Here is a 21423-nt window from a genome sequence, read left to right on the forward strand (position 1 = left end):
CTGAGGCGAGGCGCGGTGGTGCCGCTCTCGGTGCCGGGAGAGGCGGCAGCGCGGAGCTGAAGGGTTCCTCTGGCAGGGGCTGAGGTGAGGTGAGGCGGTGCGGTGCGGTGCCGTGCCGTGCCGTGCCGTGCCCTTGTGGCTTTTCATTCAGCCGTGTGTTTACAGGCTGAGGCTGGCAGCCTTTTCGTCCCAGCCTGGGTGTTGTATCGCCCAGAGAAGGGGCCGGGGTATCTGTTTATTAGGAGGAAGTTTGGTGAGTATTAATAGAACGTTTCACATGATTCAGATGCTGTCCACTTGCCGCTGAAACCTCCTAAAAGATTCAGCTGGAAACCGGATTAAGTATTAAGGCCGGAGACCATCTGCGAGCTCAGCCAGTAAATCCCTGCCACACGGTGGGTGCTTGGGGCGCGCTTCCAGGCTGTAAGTACATTGTGAAGTTACTGAGGGCTGAAAATGCAACAGTACTGGCGTTCGAAAGTATGTTAAATTATTTTGGTGGGATTAGTAACATTCTGTAAAATAAAAAGCTTAAATAGTACAACGTGTGATAAGAAAGTATGTGGTAATGATCTGGTTAAAATGACAGGCTGGAAAGGATAGGTTTCAGTGACATACAGATGTCAAAATGGGCCGTGAAAAATAGAAAGTGAGTTGTTTATTCTTTGAATAAGAAAGTCACACACAGATGCCTTTTAAGCTTTTGTGAGTTGTCCCCCTTTGTGAGCATCTAGATAGGTTCTTTATCAGTGTATTGTCTCATGTAGGTGAGCTGGTGTTTGGCCAGTGTCAGCCCACCACATTCGGTCAAACATAAGAAGAAAGGCTGAGGACATTGCATGGAGACGCCTGTGTTTTGATGAATAGTTATCTAGTTAACCAGGTGTAGGGGTAATTGACAGTCATAGTGATCATATAACCAGGTTTAGGCCCATGGCATTACTTAAAACCATAAAGATTATGACTGCTGCTATGATAGATCACATAGGATAACCAGGCTTGATTGTATTTGTAATTCATGGTCCTGGCTACGTAAAACTTGGTATGTACTTGACATTACTCAAGTGTAGAACTTTGTTGCTTTTAGCAAGAAGGTTTTAAATTTTAATACCTAGAGATAAAAATCCACTGAACTAGTCCAGCCTAGACACTAGAAAAAAAATAAATGAAACTGCATATGTAATCTTGACTGGACTGTGGCTATAAACTGGCATGGTGTTTGGATCAGTGCCTTCACATATATCGGGTTAGTGTGTTCCAGTCAGGGCTGAGCAGAAGCTCCTCTGGTCAGAATAGTCACAGAAAGTGTAGTGTGTCATGGGTGTGCACACTTGCTCTGTGTGAGCTGCAGTTTTCCATGTATGTATCACTGAAACCTTCACACTTCTTAAGATGACCCAGACAGTACTTGAAAAATTGTTTCCCTGTACAGAGAATACAGGTTGTTTCCTGTCTGTAATTCTGTCTCCTGCAGATATGGGGAGTAGAATAATATACTTTGTAAAAATGAATCTTCCCTTATTCTAATTATGTAGTCTTAATATTGTCTAGATTGTTCTTATTCCTCCATTAACTTTTTTTTGATAATGTGATTATTTTTCAGCCTCTGTTTTAAGTCGTGTGATATAATACTGCCCCTCTTAATTTATAATAAATTTTCATGCCAGAAGAACACAGTCAAACTGTAATGGCAGTTGATGAACTTCAAGCCATAATACAAAGATGTGTAAGTAGTTTTCTTTCCTTAGAAGTAACAAGTGTCAGTAGTGTGATTTCTTTTCATACATTAGAATTAAAGCCAAAATGCCCTCAAAAGACAAGTCAGTTGTTAGAACTCTTCATGAGGCAGCTGAGTTCAGCCTCCATGTTTCATTGACTTCTCTGTGGTGCTTATCCCAAGATGCTTGGTTATTTCTGCTTCTTGGAGATGGAATTGGTCTTGTACCTAGGAACAAAAGCTGGTAGTTGTAGAAAACACATCTTCCAAAGAGAATGCTGTAGTCTAGACTTAGTGGTATTGAAATACTGCCTTGTCTTCTGTAGTAACTTGGTAGCTTTTTTAATATGTGGAAAATGTATAAAAGTTACAATGATACTACATTTCATTTTGAAATGAAAGCATGGATTTTCTTACTTCTTAATTGACTTTGATAAGTATGGAGTTAAACATTCATATTTTCTTTCTAGCAAATTCTGGAAGAAGCTGATTTCAAAGGAGAAGATTTTAATCTGTTTCAGGTAGCAGGTCAGAAGTGTTTGGAAGATGGATATGCAGCTCAGTTATTAGAAGTAATTCAAAATGAGAAAAACAAGGTGAGTTTAAGTTTGCACTACATATTAGTGTTTATTAACATCATTAAATATAAAACTGCTTATTAAGAGGGAAAAGCTACTTTCTCTGTGGAGCAAGGCTGTACATATGAATAGCTAATGAGTTGCTCTGTGTTAAGTGCACATAATTCTGTGTTCAGGTAGCTCACAGAAACCCAAGCCATGGTAATCTTAACAAAGCCATTAATAACTCTCTGTGAGTGAAGCAGAGAGAAAATGAAGCAGGAAAGCATAATGAGGAGAAACAGACAGTGTCCCACTTCCACAGGACAGGGATTTCAGGTGCTGTACTGGGTCCAGCTGGCATGCAGTTGGCTTTCTTCATGGCAGCCTGCATAGTGCTGTGTTTTAGATTGGTGACCAAGAAGGTGCTGATAATACACCAGTGTTTCAGCTACTGCTGATCAGTGCGTGTGCAGCATCAAGGCCTTCTCCCTTTCTCCCTCTGCCCCCAGTAAGCAGGGAGTTTGGGAGGAGGCCCAGCTGGACAGCTGCCCCAAAGCAGTGAGATACTCCATACCATACAACACTGTGCTCAGCAGTAAAGACATGTGGATGGGGACCCATTCCAAAGCAGCTGTTGTTTGGAGGCTGGCTGGGCATTGCTCTCCTCGTGGGAGTTGATCTGCAGCATTCCCCATCGTGCTCTGCTGTCTTTTCTCTTTCACTTATTACATTGGCCTTATCTCATCTTCAGAGTTCCTCTGTTTTGCTCTTTTGACTCTCGCCCTGATCCCTCTGAGGGACAAGAGCAAGCAAGGAGCTGAGGGGTGCTTAGTTGCTGTTGGGGGTCAGCCTACCAGAAATGGATATAATAATATTGGCCAATTATAGGAGCCAACTAGGCTGATGCTAATTTGAAATACTAATGTCTGTGGGCATTAGAGATACTGAAACAATATACCAAATTGAACAGAGATAAATAGGAAGTTCAGAAAGTGAAAGGTAGAATATTTTAGCAATGTTACATGGGGTTCACAATCTGGTTTTGAATTTTGTGAGCTTGGAGTAACAACTGAAAGTCTCAGTCCCCTCATGAATAATTTGTCCAAGTGTTCTTTCAGCACAACTCCTCTGCTCAGTCCTGTTTTAAATGTATTGTCATGGACATTTAGAAGTATATATTGACATGTCAATAATTAGAAGAAAACGATACAAAATACGTCGCTGTGTTTGTAGGTATGGGCAGAGGATACAATGTGTGTCAAATAATGGTAACAGTTGCTAAAGATTCAATGACAGTGGCAGTAATAGTTAGAACCAGGACATTGATCTGTTGTTGCTTTTGGTCTTTATGTATACAATCTTTCTGGGTTTAAAAGACATCTAGTTTTGGTTTATTCTCTGAATATCTGGTTTTTAGGTTATCATCAAGAATATGGGTTGGAATCTCATTTCTCCTCTTGTTAGATGTATTTTTATGTATAAACAAGAAGATGATAAGCGAGAACACTGCCTGAGGATACTAGATCAGTTGGCACAGGTATGGTTTTGAAATACATGGTTATGAGACAGCAATGTTAGGGAAGTTCTGCACAAAAAGGGGTGCTTGATCACTAATCCATGAAACTAGTACATCAAAGGCTGGTTACACAAACATGTTTATACAATTTGATTCTGACAATATTTGCATAATGAATCTACATCACTACTTGGGTAAGCTGCTCTTAGTTTAACATTCCCTCACCTCAGTTTGAAGGTAGAGAGAATTCTGAATTCATGGTGCACGTTCAGTGGGTAAGACTCTTTGTTTGGAAGTGGTAGGCTCAGCATCAGAGGTGTGGTTTTCACATGAAAATGAGCTAAGTTGATCTGAAGGACACAACCTTACCTGAGTTAGCTAGCTTGAGTAAAACTTACAGTATGTTGCTAAATGTGTTTTCTAGTATCTAATTCAAGGTTTCTCCCTTCATGTTCTCTCTTTAGTTGTTTCAAAACCATTCTGCAGGACCTTGCCATTTTCCACTTATCTCTGTCTGAATAGTATTTGTTGTTCTCTATTCTATGATTCACTTGGAAAAGTCTTTTCCTTAAATCATTCACCCTTCCTCAATAGGAGAAACATTACCTGATGATTCTGATGGAGTATTTAAACCTGTAAAAGACTCATTTTCTTTCATTTATGCACTCCAAAAGCAACTTGCAAACTTTATAGCTTGAGTTAAATTCACACTCAAATTCTACTTCTCTCTCTGCTCCGAAGGATTACTTTGCAAAGGTACTGTGAGGTTTTTACAGCCCATTAAAATCAGGTTTAGTGTCAGTTTTTACTATTATATGTTTTCAGCTCATATGAAAGTGTACAACAGATATGCTCTACAGTAGATGTTAATTGTAGGCATGTACTTACTGTTTCATATTTGTTTTCTTAAATCTTATCCTGGATGTTCAGATCTTCTCTCTTGACATTCAGGAACTTCTGTATTGCATGTGATTTATTTTTTCATTATGACCATTGTTATTTAAAATATGCATTGTTCCTCTCTTCCAGCTCTGCAATCCAAAGGAACTTTTTTTGGGTTTACTTGAGCAGATTGAGCAGACCTCTGGAGAGCAAGTGTGTCAAACTGTCATGTTATTGCTTCAGCCTTTGCAGACAGGTGGGATTCTGTCTATCATGTGATTTCTGAATTAAATTATTTTCTCATTTATTTATCAATTTAGTTTAGCCTTTGCTGGAATGACTTCAGAATAAATCCATCCTGTCAAGCTTTACAGTCTATTATACTCTGTAAAATAACACAAGGCCTAAATTTCATACTTATATTGGCCTGTTAGAAAAACATTTTAGATGGAACTAATAGCATCAGTTGAAAAAGCAATATTCAGCTATTTTTCATCATTTACAAGAATGTGGTCCTTCGGCAGGTGTAAAGCACTTTAGAGGTCCTTTAGAGGTGTAAAGCACTCCTACTTTTGTTGGAGAAATAAGGAATCACAGGGATTTGCGAAATTCTTCATTATTTGACTTTTAAAACATACAATTCTATTTTTTAAAGTATAAAACTTTAAAAAATTATAATTTTGATTGAAGCATGTTGAAATACTTTATTGGTGAGGGGGGATTGTTATTCTGGCTTACATATGAAAATTTAAAATGTTGGGTTTGGCCACTCTATGAGTAGGTAACAAGCAGTAGTTTCTGTTTTCTTAGATGAGATGAAATGAAGTGTTGTGTATCAAGTTGAAGTCTGATTGTAGCAATCTCCAGGACATGTTATTGTATTATGTTAGAATTTAACAAGAGAAATGTGTGACTTTTTTGGATAGCCAATCTGCAATTAGTCTGCACTGAGTCCAGTTAAATGGAGAGCCTCTGGTGCTGCTTCCTCAGCCTGGAAGAGTGTCTTGTTATTTTTGCCATGGAGTAAAAACCAGAGTCAGTTCTCAGCAGAAAAACTGGGCTGTTGTCTCTGGTTTTGCCAAGCACAAAAGGAGTCAAGTAATAAATGCATTTTCCGGGTCAGATATGTATCACTTCACTTAGCCCAGTTCTAGAAAACATTTTTTTAGTCCTCATCCTGGTGCTGTGGAGAAAGAAAGAACATTGAAATGTGTGCCAGATTTAATATCTGTTATTTGCAAATACATGGCCATGTTAACTACAGTATATTGAACTAGGTGATGATGTTTAGTCTTGCTGGATTTGCTCATGTGATTTCAGGTGTCAGTCCCTCCCCTTCTCTGAGAACAAAATGGTTTTTTTCCTAGTCACGTTGTTTTTCTTCATGTTTTCCTCTACTGAGTTAGTAATAAGTTAATGTCTCAAAATGTTCTCTCTTCTTTCCCCTTTTTTATTTTCTTTTCCCCAGTGCTTTTGAAACTTCAGAACAAGAAGGCCTACTCAGTGGGTTTGTCATTGGCCATGATTATGAATCAGCTCACTCCCTTACCTGTACCTTATACAAAACAACAAATACAAGAAGATAAACTTGGTCTCTGTCAATGTTGTAATGCAGTGGTGGACTTTGCTAAACCTTTTGTGAATGAAGTTGTTAAAAATATGGAAAAATCATCAGAATACAATGACATGGAGCTGAAAGAAGAATTAATAAAATTGTGAGCATTTTATGTCTGTGCTATATATTCCTGTAACTTAACAAAATGAATAGTAGACATTTATTATATAGGTAGCAAATAAATAATCTTTTAGTGTTTTACAATGCTGCCAACATATCTAACTCATGTGGGATTTTGATAAAGAACCCCTAAATAGATCTTATATATTCATTCTTTCTGTTTAGTAGAGGGAAATGGTAAAGAACTATTAGTTGCTGCATTGTGAAGCTGAGTTGGTATTCCTCTGTTCCTCAAATTTCCAACAGTGAGAACAATCATAGTCTGGAGGTGAAATCTAAGTAAAGCTTCTACAGGAGATGTTGGGTTTTTATTTCTTGATTCTCCTTGGAATACCTTGAATAGCAGCAGCTGATATGAAAATAGGCATTATTCTTGGTCATCAATGACACTATCATAGTCTGTATTTATGACTGTACTGGTGATTTATTCCACTCCTTTCTTTTCCAGCTGTATGCAAAGCCTGAAATACCCATTATTGGCAGCTCAGCTTGAACACCTTGAGGGCATTGAAGAACATCCTTTTCGGCATTTTGCAATTGAAATTACGGTGAGCGCAGTGGAATTGATTACAGTGTGTGCAGAACCAGTGGTCCAGCTCACCGCTGCCTGTCATTTGTTCTAGTGCTCATTTTGATTTCTGTATTGGTTAGTGGGGTGACTTAATGGGCTGTGGAAGGTATATGCTGCCTTTCCTGTTGGGCACAGTCTGAAACCATGTTTTTAATGCTAATTATGAATCAGCTTTTCTTCTCTTTCTCAGTAAACTTCTGTTTATGGCTGTAGGTAGTGAGAGCTGAAGCTAAGGGCAGGAAGTCATGCTTAGGCTGTATGACATGGTGCATAATCCTAATTTTCCAAAGTGTGCCATCCTGGATGTTAGGTCTGGACAACTCCAGAATAGTGAGCTGACCTTGATCTCCCCATTTCTCTGTAATATGTTCAAGAGGAGTTACACTATGTCCTCAGCCACATGGAGTGTGTGAGGGGGTAACCCCTGTAGTATTTCTGATGTACAAATGTCAGGGGTTCTTGTGTTGTGCATCATGGGAAAGAAAGGCCATACAAAGCAAATCTAACTTTAAATCAGGGCTTGCCTTTAGCAGCTGAATGTTGTGTTCCATATTGATTAGTGAGAAAAAACCAAAGTACTGAGTATTCTGTGATCTGAGAAACACAGAGATTTTGTAACATAATGTTTTCATGAATCTGTTGTTACTCGTAGCACTGGGGATAAGGAAGCTGAACTAGGAGTTTGCAGGTGGTCTTCATTCTCTCTTTTGCTAAATTCTGTGTGTAACATTTTTCTAACACTAGTTCTTTTTCCTCCAGGATTTTTTGTGTGTGTTTGTATGCATATATCATAAATACAACATATTTATATATTACAAACGTAACATTTATATTAATTTACATCCATGCTGTAGAAGAGAATGTATGTAAATACAGTTAGAGCTTTAAAACTTAATTGGCATACAGTTACTTTAAAGGCAATTATAGGAAATGTGTTTTTATTTTTTAGGACATTTTGTGGAATGTAGGAGAATTGATACCCTTAGTGTTTGTACATCGTAAAGGCAAAAGTCCACACTGGGAGAATCAGGAGTTTGCAGACATAGAGCGAAAGAATTCTGCTGATTCTTTGGCATGTCTGTCATACCTGATGTTTGTTCAGCATTTTGGTGTTGAATGCTTTCCAGTGGTTTTTAGGTAAGAAAAACCTAAAATTCTTTCTTGCTTATCGCCAGTCTGTACTTTGAAGATTTTTTCTGAGCGGAAGAGAACTTTATTTGTGAATAGTTATGGATGAAAACTGTATTTCAATAGTATTAATTTTATGTCAACATTTAAGCATTTATATTTTATGTAACTTATGTTACATAAAGAACATACTCCTGCAGATTAGTCTGGTGTAGTTTAATTTTAGATGAGCTGTCCTTTAAAAGAAACTACTATGATTAGTCACGTGCTGAAAATTAATGTGTATTAATTGTTCATTTACATATCTATAGCCAGTTTTCCCAAAAGAGTTCTTAACAGTGATTTGACTTACAATTTTTTGTCTATTTAAAAATCAATAATTTTAGAAAGAGATTGTAATTTTTTAAGAGTACTAATCCTGTCAAATATATTAATTATGTGCAAATGTATATGGCTCATGCAGTTTAATGTAGCTGGATTCTTCTCTTCTAGTCCTTCATACCTTCTGCTGTGCAATATGACACATATTGAAGTGCTGCTGAAAAGGTAGGGTTTGCAGGTCTAGATAGTGAATGTGATCTTTTACAGTAACTCATAAAAACAAATTTGAAATATTGATAAGTTCAGAGGAGATTTATGAACTGCAGTATTAAAATGGCAAGTTTCACTATAATATGGCTTCCCTTACTAAGAAGCAGAAGTTGTCTAAACATTTATGTATTGTTTTCATCTTGTATTGTGATAACATTTTTAAAAACATTATTCTGAAAATGTAAAATTAGTAGTTTAAATACATGCAGAATAATTAGAGTGTATACTTACTTGCCCTTCTAAAATAATTATTACTAAAGGCAACTATTGTAAAAATATTTATGTATTCTGACATGATATGCAAAATGATTAAAGGTCAGACTTTCTAAAGGCAACCAAACTTTACTATATATTGTGATTATTTCACCCTCCATAAGCAGCAGTGTTACCAAATAGCTTCTAGCACTGCTATGGAAGGCAAGTTTCCCATTCTGCCTGCTTGTAATTTAATTTTCTTTGGTAATCAGTGTCTCAATACCTGTGGGAGATGACACTGCTTTGGTGCAGGTATAAATACTGAGGGGAAAAAAGTCATTTTTGACTGTGAAGAGATGAGTCTAATGTTCAATTTCTCATCAGCAAGTTTATTCTAAAAATCTTTGGGAAGAGTAACAAAGATTCTATATCTAAAAAATGGAATGAAAATTGTTGTGGGACAAGTTCTTGTTGACCTCTGTTCTACTATTTCTTCTGAAATATCAACTGTCTTTTTAATTCACAATTTAAATCTGATTTTTTTTTCTAGAACGGAAGAATCTGTATTATCTAAAGGACTTGTAAGTTGCTTTTTGAAATTAAATTTTTGACGTTAGAATGTTTTATTTTTTCAATTTAAGGAATGGTAAAACTTGGTAAATGGTAAAAATGGTAAAAAAAGGAATGGTTTGTCCTTCTAGGAGAGGTATAAGTGATAGTTCAGATAATAGTTCCAGAAATATTTTGAGGCTTAAGTATTTTTCAGTCATACAAATGCCTGTATTTATTGAACTTCACAGTCCTGCATAAATGTTTAAGTTACAGCTATCACCTATAATTAATTGCAGCTGCTTATCTGAATGAGTGTTTCTGAGTGAAGCCTGTTTTAGCCATGAAATATTAAGCTGTTAGATTAATGTCCTGTATGTCTGCATACTGTTGACATCTTTCTTTTCTTTTCTGCCCCTGCAGGATCTTTTTGAGAGCTGTTTATTGAGAATGGAAGATAACAGCCTTCTCCATCACTATTTAGAACTCAGAGGCTTTATTAATGTACCTCAGGTAATAAGAAGCAGTGTACAGGAGTCTTCAAAGTTTGATTAGAAATCATACCTAGCTGTCCTCTGGCTGTTTGAGAAGAGGGCATCCTACTGGACCTTTACACACCTGTGCTCTTGAATTGAAAGCTTCAGTGTCTGGCTATACAGAATTGTCTTTGCTACCTGCTGCAGCATGAAGTTCCAGTGACAATTAAAGCACACCCAGTGTAGGTGCAGGTCACTGAAGGTGCAGGTGGGCACAGATTTAGGTGGAAGGTGGTGCTTGCTCGTTTTTGTCTCCTTGCCAGCCTTGGCTACATTCTTGCCTGGAACCAGCAGCACAAGAATAGTGTTCTTGCAGATCAGCCCTGGGATTCTGACCACTGAAGCAAGCATGCATTTCTCTGATGAGCATCTTCTATTCCCTGGACATTCCCAAGTGTTCTGTGGGTTTTTTGTTTGGTTTGTTTTTTTAAAGCCTTGAGTAGATTTTAGTCAGTGTGATGTAACGTAATAATCTGTATGTAATTATAAACTGTATTTCCTTTCTTTGACTGCAGGATTTGGTGAAAATTATGACCCTTTGTCCCATGGAGCATATGGTATGTTAAATGGCCTACAGAATCAGTTGGATTCTGGCTGCTGAGTTAATTTTTTCAGAATTCATCTGAAACGTTTCTGTTTTCTTTAGAGAAAGAAGAGTTTAAATATTTTGCAGTTGTTCATAGACAAGTTTGATACAGAAGGAAAATACACATTATTCAGGTAAGCATCCAAGTTACTGCAGTTTGTGTGATATCAGCCCTGGTGCAGCTTAATTGCATCGATACATTGATCTCTGACAATTTCCATCTGATAAGCCACATGAATTTTATGATGTTAATGTTTTGGTAAATCATGAATTTCAATTGCCTCATATAAAATTAGCTGTCTTATGTAAGCCAGTGTTTAAAGGTTACATAGCCATACTGTTCTTCTGTGGTAAAACTCCCACTTAGCTCAAAACTGAGATAACATTCACTAACTCTATGGGCAGCTTTAAAGAGACCATGTCTTTGTTTTGTTTGTTTGAAGGTGTTTACTGAAGACAAGCAACCATGCTGGTGTGGAAGGATACATTATTAAAAATATAAAGGATCAGATTCACTTAGCATTAACGGTGAGGCTGTTACTAATAAAGACCAAGTTGTCTTCTCAAAATTCTGTCAGTATGATATTGAGAAAATGTCTACAGCTTAAACTTCTAGTGGTACATTAAAAAAATGCACTTTGAAAAGACACAGAAGATTAGAAAATTTTATTAAAAACTTTGGCTTTTTCTGTGTATGCATATTTAGATTATAATTTTACAGTTGTATTTTTAATTGCAGTATCTTATTGTATTTTTCTAAGAAGTTACTATCTTTTCTGTGCTTGAAAATACATCTCTCCTAAAGTGAAACTGCTCAGTATATTGTTTTATCCCCACAGTTGCTCATTTTTAAAATATAATTCAAATATTACAGTTCAGATAGAATTATTAATTTTTTCTTTTATGATGACAGTCAGCATTTTATTATGAGTGCTTTGCAAATGATAAATCCATCAGGAAGAGCTGGGCTAGATCAAAGCCATTTTAATCTCATATTTTATAATAATTATACCAGAAAGTTGGGAAAATGAATTAAAACTATATGATTAACTTTCTACTATGCAGTTTCAGAATTATCTTACTACATTTCTTCCATTTCTTTCCTGGCTGACAAAAAAAATTAAAATTATGAAGAGGCTGTTTTGTGTACTTCACTCACAGGTCAATATTAGAAAACATTTCTTACAGGGTTTGATTTTTTTTTTTTTAAACATTTCTGTTTTATGCAAGTTATTGTTACAGTATTTAAGAGCTAAATCTTGTACTCAGCTGAACTTTTTTTTTTTTTTTTCATAAGGATTATGACAACATTTGGTTTACAGGACATCACCTCATCTCCCTTCTAGATTTAGCACTTTCCCTTCCAGAAGGTGCTGAGACTGATCTTCTGCAAAACTCAGACAGGTGAGTTGGAATCACAGTTACAAGCTTTTCTTCTTTCTTCATTATTAAAAAAGACTTTAAACTACCTTACTACAGTAATGTATGCTGTCATGTAATTAATGAGGTGACAACACCAATGTATTTTAAGGTTTTGCAGCTAGAAATGGAAATGGTCACTTATTTTAACCAGCTCTGTGTAGAAGAATGTCACAATGCTATCACATTAATTTTTAACAGTAAAAAAGCATGTCCTCCTCCGTTCCCAGGGATGTAAGGCTTCAGATGTGAAATGCCATAACCAGTGGGTAAAGCATTATTTCCTCAGGAATGTATGGTTTGTCAGCTCTCTGCAGAAGCAGCTGAAGGAATGAAAGCAATGGGGTGTGGTATCTGATATCATACAGGGGAATAATAATTAGATGCAACCTACAGTGCAAGGCATCTTTGAGGCAGTTTCACAAATTGATACAGGGAATCTAGAATCTCATGAGTAAGATTACAGATCTACCTGAACAGTAAATAATTGCATTAAAAAAGAACAAACAACTGAAATGTGTCTGAAAAATCTTGTGTATATAGGATAGGTCTTCCTATATGATAAGTAATATGATGCTGCTTGTGCTTGTAAATCAGTGGGGAGATAATGTCCAGATGGACACATGCCTGCTTAAAGAGCCCAGAAGTATGATGGTTAACTGTACTTGTTATCTGAAAAAAAACAATTCATAATCTGCTCAAAAGTATGGTAAAACAAAAGCAAAAAAAATTATTTTAAAAAGCACCCTCAAAAGTAAAAATTCAGTACAGTAATAAAGAAAACTGTCACACTAGTTTCAAATCAACTTTGGCTCACCAGTGATACATATTCTAAATCCTGTGCTAAGGCTCTGTCTCTTGAGAGGATTCTTTCCCTCCCAATCACCAGCCCTCTGCAATTTGATGGCAGTTTCAGTTTTACTTGCCAAGTGTGAACTGTAGTATGGACATCACTGCCCACGGTGCTCTAGGTGGAGCTGTGCTGCTCAAAACATGGGCGCTTGCTTTTTGTATAGATGGGTTCTCCATAACAGCATATCTGCCTAATGGACAATGAAGAATTACCATCCTGGTAAGAGATATCTGTCTGTTTGTAATTCACAGGATTATGGCATCACTGAATCTGCTGAGGTACTTAGTCATTAAGGATTGTGAAAGTGACAATCAAGTACGTACTATTTGATTTGAACATGATTGATTAGCTGAGAGGTGGATTCACATGAACACTGTTATCCTTGATTCAAAAAACGTGGGTTTTGCATTTTTCTTTGCAATGGTTAGTTCCCCAGAAGTGATGCTTTTATTAAGACATTAGGAAATATGTGATATGGGCCTTTGTTTGATGAAATTGTTTGCATAGATACTGTTCCTATAAACCAACTAATCCTTTTACTCTGCCTGTTGAACTGATCTATATCCATAACAATAGAGTATGTCACCACAAAATCACATACCCAACAAATATTCTCACATGAAAAAATTGTTATTTTTGCTTATTTATTTGCTGGTATCCCTCAAACCACCAACTGGATATCTTTATAGCAATAATAACACAATAATATCATCTACTGTTTTCTAAAATACAGAAAAAAAATCTGATCTACTTTTAGACTAATTTGAAAATTTATCTAGGAATAAATTTTGTAAGTACCCAATAATGTTACTAATCTAATTAGAATAACAGTGAAATAACTAGTACTGATTGCTGAAACTGTAATGAAAATGAAAAGCAAAAATAGCTTTCAGTGGGTGCATTTCTAATTTACTATTTATTTAGTTATTTTACTAAATTTACTATTTATTTAGTTATTTTACTATTTATTTACTAGTTAATATTGGTAAACTGTATCTGTTTGTCATATTTAAGGGGTGATTACTATTTAAGTACTCATAGTGGTCTCCTCAGTTACATGTAAATACATAGCTTTGTAAGAAAAGTAAGAATTCCTCTTTTATTATTAATAAAAACCTACACATAGTAGCACTCAGCTGTTCTAACAGTGCTGTCTAGTACCTGGCAAAAAGAATGTCCATACAGTTTGAGGAAAAAATAGCATCACATCTTCTGAAGATTTTCCCTTAAATTTAGCCTCTGTCAGTTCTTCTTGACTTCTGCCCTGTCTCTCTTCATACAGTGCAAGTGAGGCAGAAAGAAAATGCCTCCTTCCATGTCAGTTCAGATATTTTGATTGCTGTGTAGCAAGCATTTTCATTAATCAAGTTTAAAAATAACAATTTTTCTAGAAAGTTCCTTTTTTAAACCACATTCTGGTGGAAGTAATTACTGTTCTTATTTGAACTGTTAACTGTGTCATCTAGTATTAAAAATCAGTGAATTTTCCACTGTTGTTAGTGGATTCACTGTATTTAAAATTGAAAATTCTTATTTTTATTGTCCTTATTCTGCCCTTTGAGGATACTGCCTGAAGAAAGGAGTTGTATAAATGGCTCCTATATACAAAGCAGCCTTTGTGTCTTTGGATTTGTTTCCTTCTACAGCAGTTTGTAGCAAACCCAAGCTTATTTTCCTCTCTGTAACCCTGAACAGCCTTGGTTTTGAGCATCTTCCCCTTGCACCTCCTGCTTCCTGAATGCCATTATTGTAACTCCTTTCTGCCCATGTCACACTGGGGAGAATTTTGTTGTCACTGTGGCTGCCTTGCTGAAGGATGGGAGAGTAGCATATCCAGTAACATTCCTACAGTACTTTTAAAATGCAATATAGACAATTGGGAAGCATGCTACTATCACAACTTTCATTTGACACCACAATACAGTGTTAATTCAGGAATGTGAATTTGAATATTTGTTCTGTTTTACTGCTGAATTATCTGAGAGGAGCCTACAACTGCCATTTCCTTGCTGTAGAGATTCTAGCCTGAGGAAGGGCCTAAAACCTCCCCTCCAACACATCCAGATTCTTTCAGCTTTGCTTACAGGAACAAGCTGAAAATGTGCATTTCCATTGCTGTAGTTACCAGCCTACACACTTGGTCCTCCCTACCTCTGCACCTTTTTTTTTTTTGACTGCTTCATCAGCCAATCAACAAATAATGTAGGGGAGAGGAAGAGGAGCTAAAATACCCATCACAATGCTGTTCATGCTTCAATGCATGAGTCTGAATTATTTTTTTCTCTTTTCCTCCCAGCACAGAAGTATATGTTATAAAGACTAGTCAAAAAACTTGTGCTCAAAAGCTTAGTATTGCAATGCTTCATTGAAACTGTTGTGTAACCTTCTCTGTTCTGTTTGACTAGACTGGTGTATGGACCACACTTGGCAAGATAGAGCAGAATTTCTTAAAACCACTGCGTGTAGGACTCAATATGTCAAAAGCACATTATGAAGCAGAAATTAAAAATAAGAAAGAAAACAGAAAAGGTCAGTTTTTGTTGGTTTTTTGTTCTTAGCGTTGTTCATATCTAGAAACTTTGGTAATCCTTTGGAAATGAGGAACTGGTGAATGCTGCATAGATCAAATTTTTTTTAACTGTTGCCACTATTCCAAATTTCAAATAATAATTCAGTAGTTGCTGAATTAAAAATTTTCATAGTTGGTCAGAAAAATCTGAACTTACCTGTCATCACATTTGTAAATCTTATGGAAACCTGATAGAACTGTCACATGAAGACCTTCAGAACTTGTTCTGCATTTATACTTTTGATTTTAATGTTATGAAGGAGAAACTAAGTTTCTCTGAATACATAACCCTTAGGTTTCAAACCAGGTGTGGGAGGGTTAACAAGAGAAAAAATAAGTCACAGTTGCTTTCTAAAGCCTGAAGCATTACATTCATTTTTTAAAATACTTTTTTTTTTATCTGACACACAGAATCAGATTCTGCTCTGGGTTAAGCAGGCACATTGCATGGGGCACAAGAGCTGTAGCTGCTTTAGGCAATCTTTTTGTATGTCACATCCTCTGTTCCTTGTGGTCTCCAGTATAATTAAGATAGTCCAAGGAATTTGTGTCTGCTACTAAAAATGTCAATACAGCTTTTTGCCTGTAGTCTTATCCTCTTCCATTGCAATCTATGTACTTATGAGGCAAAGAAGGGGACTTTTTTCCTCAAGACAACCTGTGGATATCTCGCTAAAGGGAATCCTTCAAAATTAATCAGGAAGCTTTTTCTTAAGTCCCTCTTACAGTTCTCTAGCCTTTGACAAAATATAAAGAAATTTGAGTTTGGGAGAGAACATCTAAATTGTAACAGTAAATGGTTTAGGTTTCTTCCCTTGTGTTTAATCTTTGTAAGCGTTACACTGAATTTCAAATATGTGGTCTGAATGTAAGAGGTTTTTCCCTTCTTTTTCAGACTTGTCCTTGTAGTTTAGCCTGCTGCAAGTAATCTGTCTGAAACAGAGAAGCCTGCAGCCTTTTCTTAATAAAATAAGTATTTAATGTCTGGATTCATTAAGTCAAGCTAAAGAACTCCTACTATCTCCCTGGATGTGGAAATACTAAAAATGTATCAAAACCAGGCCAGATAACATTTTTTTTCCTTTTGAAGAGCATGTGAGCTCTATAAAATTAGTTCCAGTTGCAGATCTTGCCTGTTCAGTAATGTAGGAATGTGTGTTATACAAAGTGTAAAGATATCACCCAACTCCAACTGTCTTCCTTTTAAGGTTCAGCACCCTCTGCCATGTGTTTTGTCAGTCCCTAGATTTCTGTTCTTAACAATTGCTGTCATGAAATGTCGATATTTTAAATATTCCTATAATTCTAAGGGTCATGTTGGTTTCTTCATGTTTTCTTCTACAGAGGCACACAGTTCTAACACAGTTTGCTCTGTAACTGTTAGTGGGGAAAAGATGCCTGCCATGACTACTGGAATGCAGCTTCAAGTGAGTTTGCACTTCCCTTCAGTCACTCAGAAGTACTGACTTTTTTTTCAATGTGGAGACAAAAGTAAATATTAAATGGGTAAAAAAAACCCTAATAAAAATAACACTCATCTTTCTTGTCATTTCAGGTTTTACACTCAGCTCTCTTCACATTTGACTTAATAGAAAGTGTTCTAGCTCGGGTAGAAGAACTTATTGAAGTGAAAACAAAAGCTGCAATGGATGAGAATAGTTAAGGCAGCTGAAGTGTTTGGATTAACATACTCCTGACAGGATCTTTGGACTATGAGACTTCAGTTGCAGGGGAGGCTACGGCCCTGTAAAGAAGAGCAGTTAAGAGCAGCCTCCAGAAGAATTGCAAATGCTGCTCTTCAGAAGTCTCATTGCTGTTTTTTATTTTCTTTTGCTCTTGTTGCATGTGATTTGCAGATATGGTCTGTTTACTCCTCTTCAGAATTTGATGCTTTTTCTTAAGTTTAGAAACCAAAAAAAACAAACAGGTGTGTTCCTCTCTGTGGCAAGGAGGTATGGCTAGGCATTTATTTTTTTAATTTTCAGAATTTGTTGGGTAATAGTTGCTGGCTGGTGTTGTGAATTACTAAGATTTTTATCAAGTGATTGAAGAACCACTAATTCAAAAGCCCTGTTTAAGCAAAAGATATTTTTATTAGCACATTTCCATGTTGACAAACAAGCTTCTCTATTTGCAGCCAGGACTGTAAGGTACAGATAGCTAACACTATAGAATATACTATGTATAGATAGTACAAACACTGTGGCAAAGGAAACCAGGTTTAAAGAAAAACAACCTTGGGCCAAATAAGATGCAAGAACTTCGTAACATAACAGATAACACTTATGTTTAAAAAACAGTGTAAGGTTGCATACATATAGCTGTTGTTTTTAGGGATACCTGTATTTTGGAATTGTTTTAATCATCCTTATCTCTAATTGTACAGCTTTCTTTTAAATACAGTAAATTTTTTTGGGAATTATTAATAAACAGATGAGCCTCTAAGGTCAGAACCAAGTTAAAAATAAGGATGACTTTCCTATTGTGCAGCTAAACCACTTTTTTTCCCTCTCTAGAAAGCACATTTGGTATCAAGTATGCTATTTTTCATTGTATAGCTATTTAATATGAATTTTCATGCCAAATGCATATGTTGTATGTAGTATTTTGAAATGAAGCTATATTTTTAAGAACATTCTCTATTTTGTTTAAAATGTAGCCACTCTATTTATGAATAAAAAACCAAATATTAAGTTAATTACGGTGCGATTGGTACTCCTGAAGCATCTTCCAAACTGGACTTTTTTCTATTATTTGGGCTTTTGTCATTTCTATTTTGCAACGAGTATCATCTGCTTGTGGCTTGGAAGTTACCTTAGAGAAAAGAAAAATGAGTAGAACAAAGTGACTTTAGGTAATAGAATATTCAAGATTTTATTTTTCCAATAGTAGAAATGCAAAATTATTTAGCAGTGAAATTTGATTTTTGTGTTCTCAAGTAGGTATTCAGGAATGCTGTACACAGAGGTGATAGTATTTCAACAGGAGTTAACAGTAAGTGAAGACATCTTAACAGTGGTAAATAGGAGCCAAAGAAGCTCTTAGATATCTGATTTCCTTTCTTAGATGCTATTAAGAGCTATTAAGTTACCTTTAACTGTATTGACTCAGCTAATCCATCAGAGCACCAGTTCTACCTTAGTGTATTAATGGATTGTGGTCAGTATAACCTAAGAAGTTCCATTAAGGAAAACCAAGTATTTTATAGTTCTTGGCTTTTCCTGAGTAACACACTAATATTTTTAAGTGTATGCAACTGGACTTACCTTAGCCATAGTTAGCATTAATTTAACAGTTTCAGCAGGATTATGAACTGGTATTACACGTAAATTGCTGCCCAGGAATCTGCACATCAAAATAAATAAGGTTACTTTTAGAATATATATTTAATTTGTTATGCCATAAAACTCAAACAGCATTCCCACATGAAGTAAACAGCTTTTTAGTGTGCAGTTTTACTTACAGGGAAGGCTGCTTTTATTTTGAAAGGCAAGTGCAGCATTCATGCTGTTTGTAAAGCCATCTGTCCCATTTCTGTACCACTTATTTAGGTGGGATTTGGAAGGGCTCATTTCTTTATCTAGGTCTCTTCAACAATCAATCAGCACTTCTTAAGCATGTGTACATTCAGAGATCTAACCCCTCTTCTGTGTTATTGCTGAAGGCATTGCTCACTGGCAGTAAAAATATTTGAGTTGTTTTTATGGCTGTGGAAGAGCACAGCAAAGTATCTAAAAACACTGCTAAAAATACTTCAGAATTTGAACTAAATCTTTGTAGTGTACTATAAATGAAACAACCTGTATTCCAGACACGATTAAGATAATGGGATAATTCCACTACTTTCATGTAAAGACTTGTTCACTCAATACTTTAACCTAAAATTATTTCTTTCTATAAATAGTGTTATTAATATGCATTCATTTTGAGAAGGGGATCTGAAGATTTAAAATAGTAGCATGAGTTGTTATTCAGTGAGATTATGGAGGAGAGACATCAAAGCTTAGGCAAGCACAGAGCCTCTCCCTAAGAATTGCACCTTAAGTGTGTCGTAACAATGAATTACATTTGCTGCTGTTTTCTGTTGTAGAGCTAAAACAGGAGAGGGACTTCACAGCAAAGAATGAGGAATTTTAAATAACCAAAAAGAATTTAAATAATGCAGATGAAGTGCCCAGCTGCTCAGTTGCACAGTCCCCTGTGACCTCCCCTTGTGCCCGCCACCTGTTCTTCCTGCAGTCTGGCTGATGACTTGGAGTCCTTCACATTAGGACCTCCTGCTGCTAAGGTATCTCAGCTGAACTTGTCTGCCCTTGCTTCTAATTAGCAAAAATAAATGTTACAGGCACTGTCCTTCTCTAAGCATAGGCACTCGGGTCTCTGGTGGGTTTTGCAAAAATGTGATATACGAACAAGGGGTGGATTTACATTTGGAGATTAGGGAAATAAATTGGTGCAATTTTGCTCATACTAGAATGGGCTAAACAAAGCATGAATGAAGAAAGTGCAGCAAAGAAACAATTACATGTACTTACCTAGATCCATGAAAATCTGTTTCTAGAAATAGTTTTGCTTCCAATAGCAGGAGGTCTAAATTTAGTGTTGTATGGACAGAATACTGGTCATTTGAACATGTCTTGCCTTTCCTCCAAAGTATTTAAACTTACCATACCAATGTACTAAGGTTTTCTGTGGAATGCTCATTTAAGCTGGGATGGTAAACACTACTTATCTCGACTTCCTCCTTACTATACACAACTCTACATAAAGTGTTCATGTTGTTAACAAGAATCCTGTAGTTTTCTTGTTAATAATAATAAAAAATAATCCTTCCCCAACAGCAGCAAAACCATAGATAAGCAGAAAGAAGCAGTAATAGAAGACAACCTGACAATACTACGGGACTTTGTTTTTTAACAAATCCAGCAGGTGGTTTGTAGTTTCAAAGAACATGGCACAAGTTTTAACCCCCCCAGGAGAAGCTCAGTCAGTGATTTACAAACAGTAGCAGAACTTCAAGCTGCCAGGTGATAAAAAAAGCACATGCATTTAAATATATATATATATATATATATATATATATATATGTAATTGTCCTTTGTCAACATCAATTTGATATTGCTTGCAATGAAAAAACAAATTTAATTTTAATAAAATTACTGACTTCCCAAATGGAATACAGTTCCAAAACATCACATTTTAGCATTTTAGTCATCAGCATGTGCACAAAACCCATCGTTCATAACCACAAAGTAGATGGAGAATTAGCATTGCCATCACCTCAATAACGTGGTCTTGCTGAATGGTGCCTGAACTTTTAAAACCTCTCATGAAAATTTACAACATTTTCACAAACGGATAATAGATTTCTTACATTTCATCTCATACACTCTTTATTCATTTGGCAGTATGCCCAGGATTTAATGGAACTGGTGCTAGTTACTTAAGAAGGAAAAGATCAAAGACTTCATTAGAATAGTCACTTCTCTGAGGCCAAGAGTGACAACCAACTGCAGTTAGAGCTACTGTACCTGCAAGAAAATAGTTCTGACTACAAGCATGGAGCACAATCTGGTCACTGTTGTCAGCTGGTATGTACTAAATACGCAAGTTTTCAGACTTCATTAGAAATCAGAGGTAAAGGTTTTAAACAAACCAATTTTAATATAGTTTTATACTTTTGGTGTAAAATAACGTTGATTATTTAATTGTTCTCGCACAGTGTAACAGATGCTGTTCCAAATATTTTAAAAGTTGGTAAAAAATCTGCACTTTACACTACAGCCTTTTCTCATGATGTAAACTTGCCTGCTCTGTTTTGAAAATGACCATGAAAATATGGTTATAGAGCTAAGAAAATTGTCTAATTTTCCAATTAGAAAAAAAAAAATTAAAATAGTTATACTACATAGCCCTAAAATGATTGAAAGGAATCTTATTTGCTATGTTTTGAGGAACATCCTCTTTTGTTACCTGTGATATGTCAGATTGATTCACTTGGTATTCTTTTTATTTG

The 21423-nt window shown here is 36.0% G+C and overlaps 2 protein-coding genes across 2 annotated transcripts in view; one reads left to right on the top strand and one right to left on the bottom strand.

Annotated features, from left to right (window-relative positions):
• GLMN (glomulin, FKBP associated protein) lies at window positions 1-18105 on the top strand. The gene is made up of 20 exons (XM_036387490.1): window positions 1-84; window positions 287-395; window positions 1604-1726; window positions 2188-2313; window positions 3695-3814; window positions 4823-4931; window positions 6144-6390; window positions 6859-6958; window positions 7931-8118; window positions 8602-8655; window positions 9446-9476; window positions 9868-9957; window positions 10496-10537; window positions 10627-10700; window positions 11010-11094; window positions 11864-11970; window positions 13090-13153; window positions 15244-15367; window positions 16752-16834; window positions 16963-18105. Exons 3-20 carry the CDS (start codon window positions 1661-1663, stop codon window positions 17068-17070), a joined length of 1818 nt encoding a protein of 605 aa, XP_036243383.1. The 5' UTR covers window positions 1-84; window positions 287-395; window positions 1604-1660; the 3' UTR covers window positions 17071-18105.
• C9H1orf146 (chromosome 9 C1orf146 homolog) overlaps window positions 17481-21423 on the bottom strand; it is a 26499-nt gene continuing 22556 nt past the window's right edge. Inside the window, exons 6-7 of the mRNA XM_036387492.2 lie at window positions 18674-18752; window positions 17481-18221 (exon numbers count right to left, since the gene is read on the bottom strand). Of these exons, the coding sequence (XP_036243385.1) occupies window positions 18102-18221; window positions 18674-18752 (199 nt within the window). The 3' untranslated portion in view covers window positions 17481-18101. The remainder of the gene's footprint in view (window positions 18222-18673; window positions 18753-21423) is intronic.

The sequence above is a fragment of the Molothrus ater genome, chromosome 9, assembly GCF_012460135.2.
Source record: "Molothrus ater isolate BHLD 08-10-18 breed brown headed cowbird chromosome 9, BPBGC_Mater_1.1, whole genome shotgun sequence".
In the NCBI taxonomy this organism is placed as follows: domain Eukaryota; kingdom Metazoa; phylum Chordata; class Aves; order Passeriformes; family Icteridae; genus Molothrus; species Molothrus ater.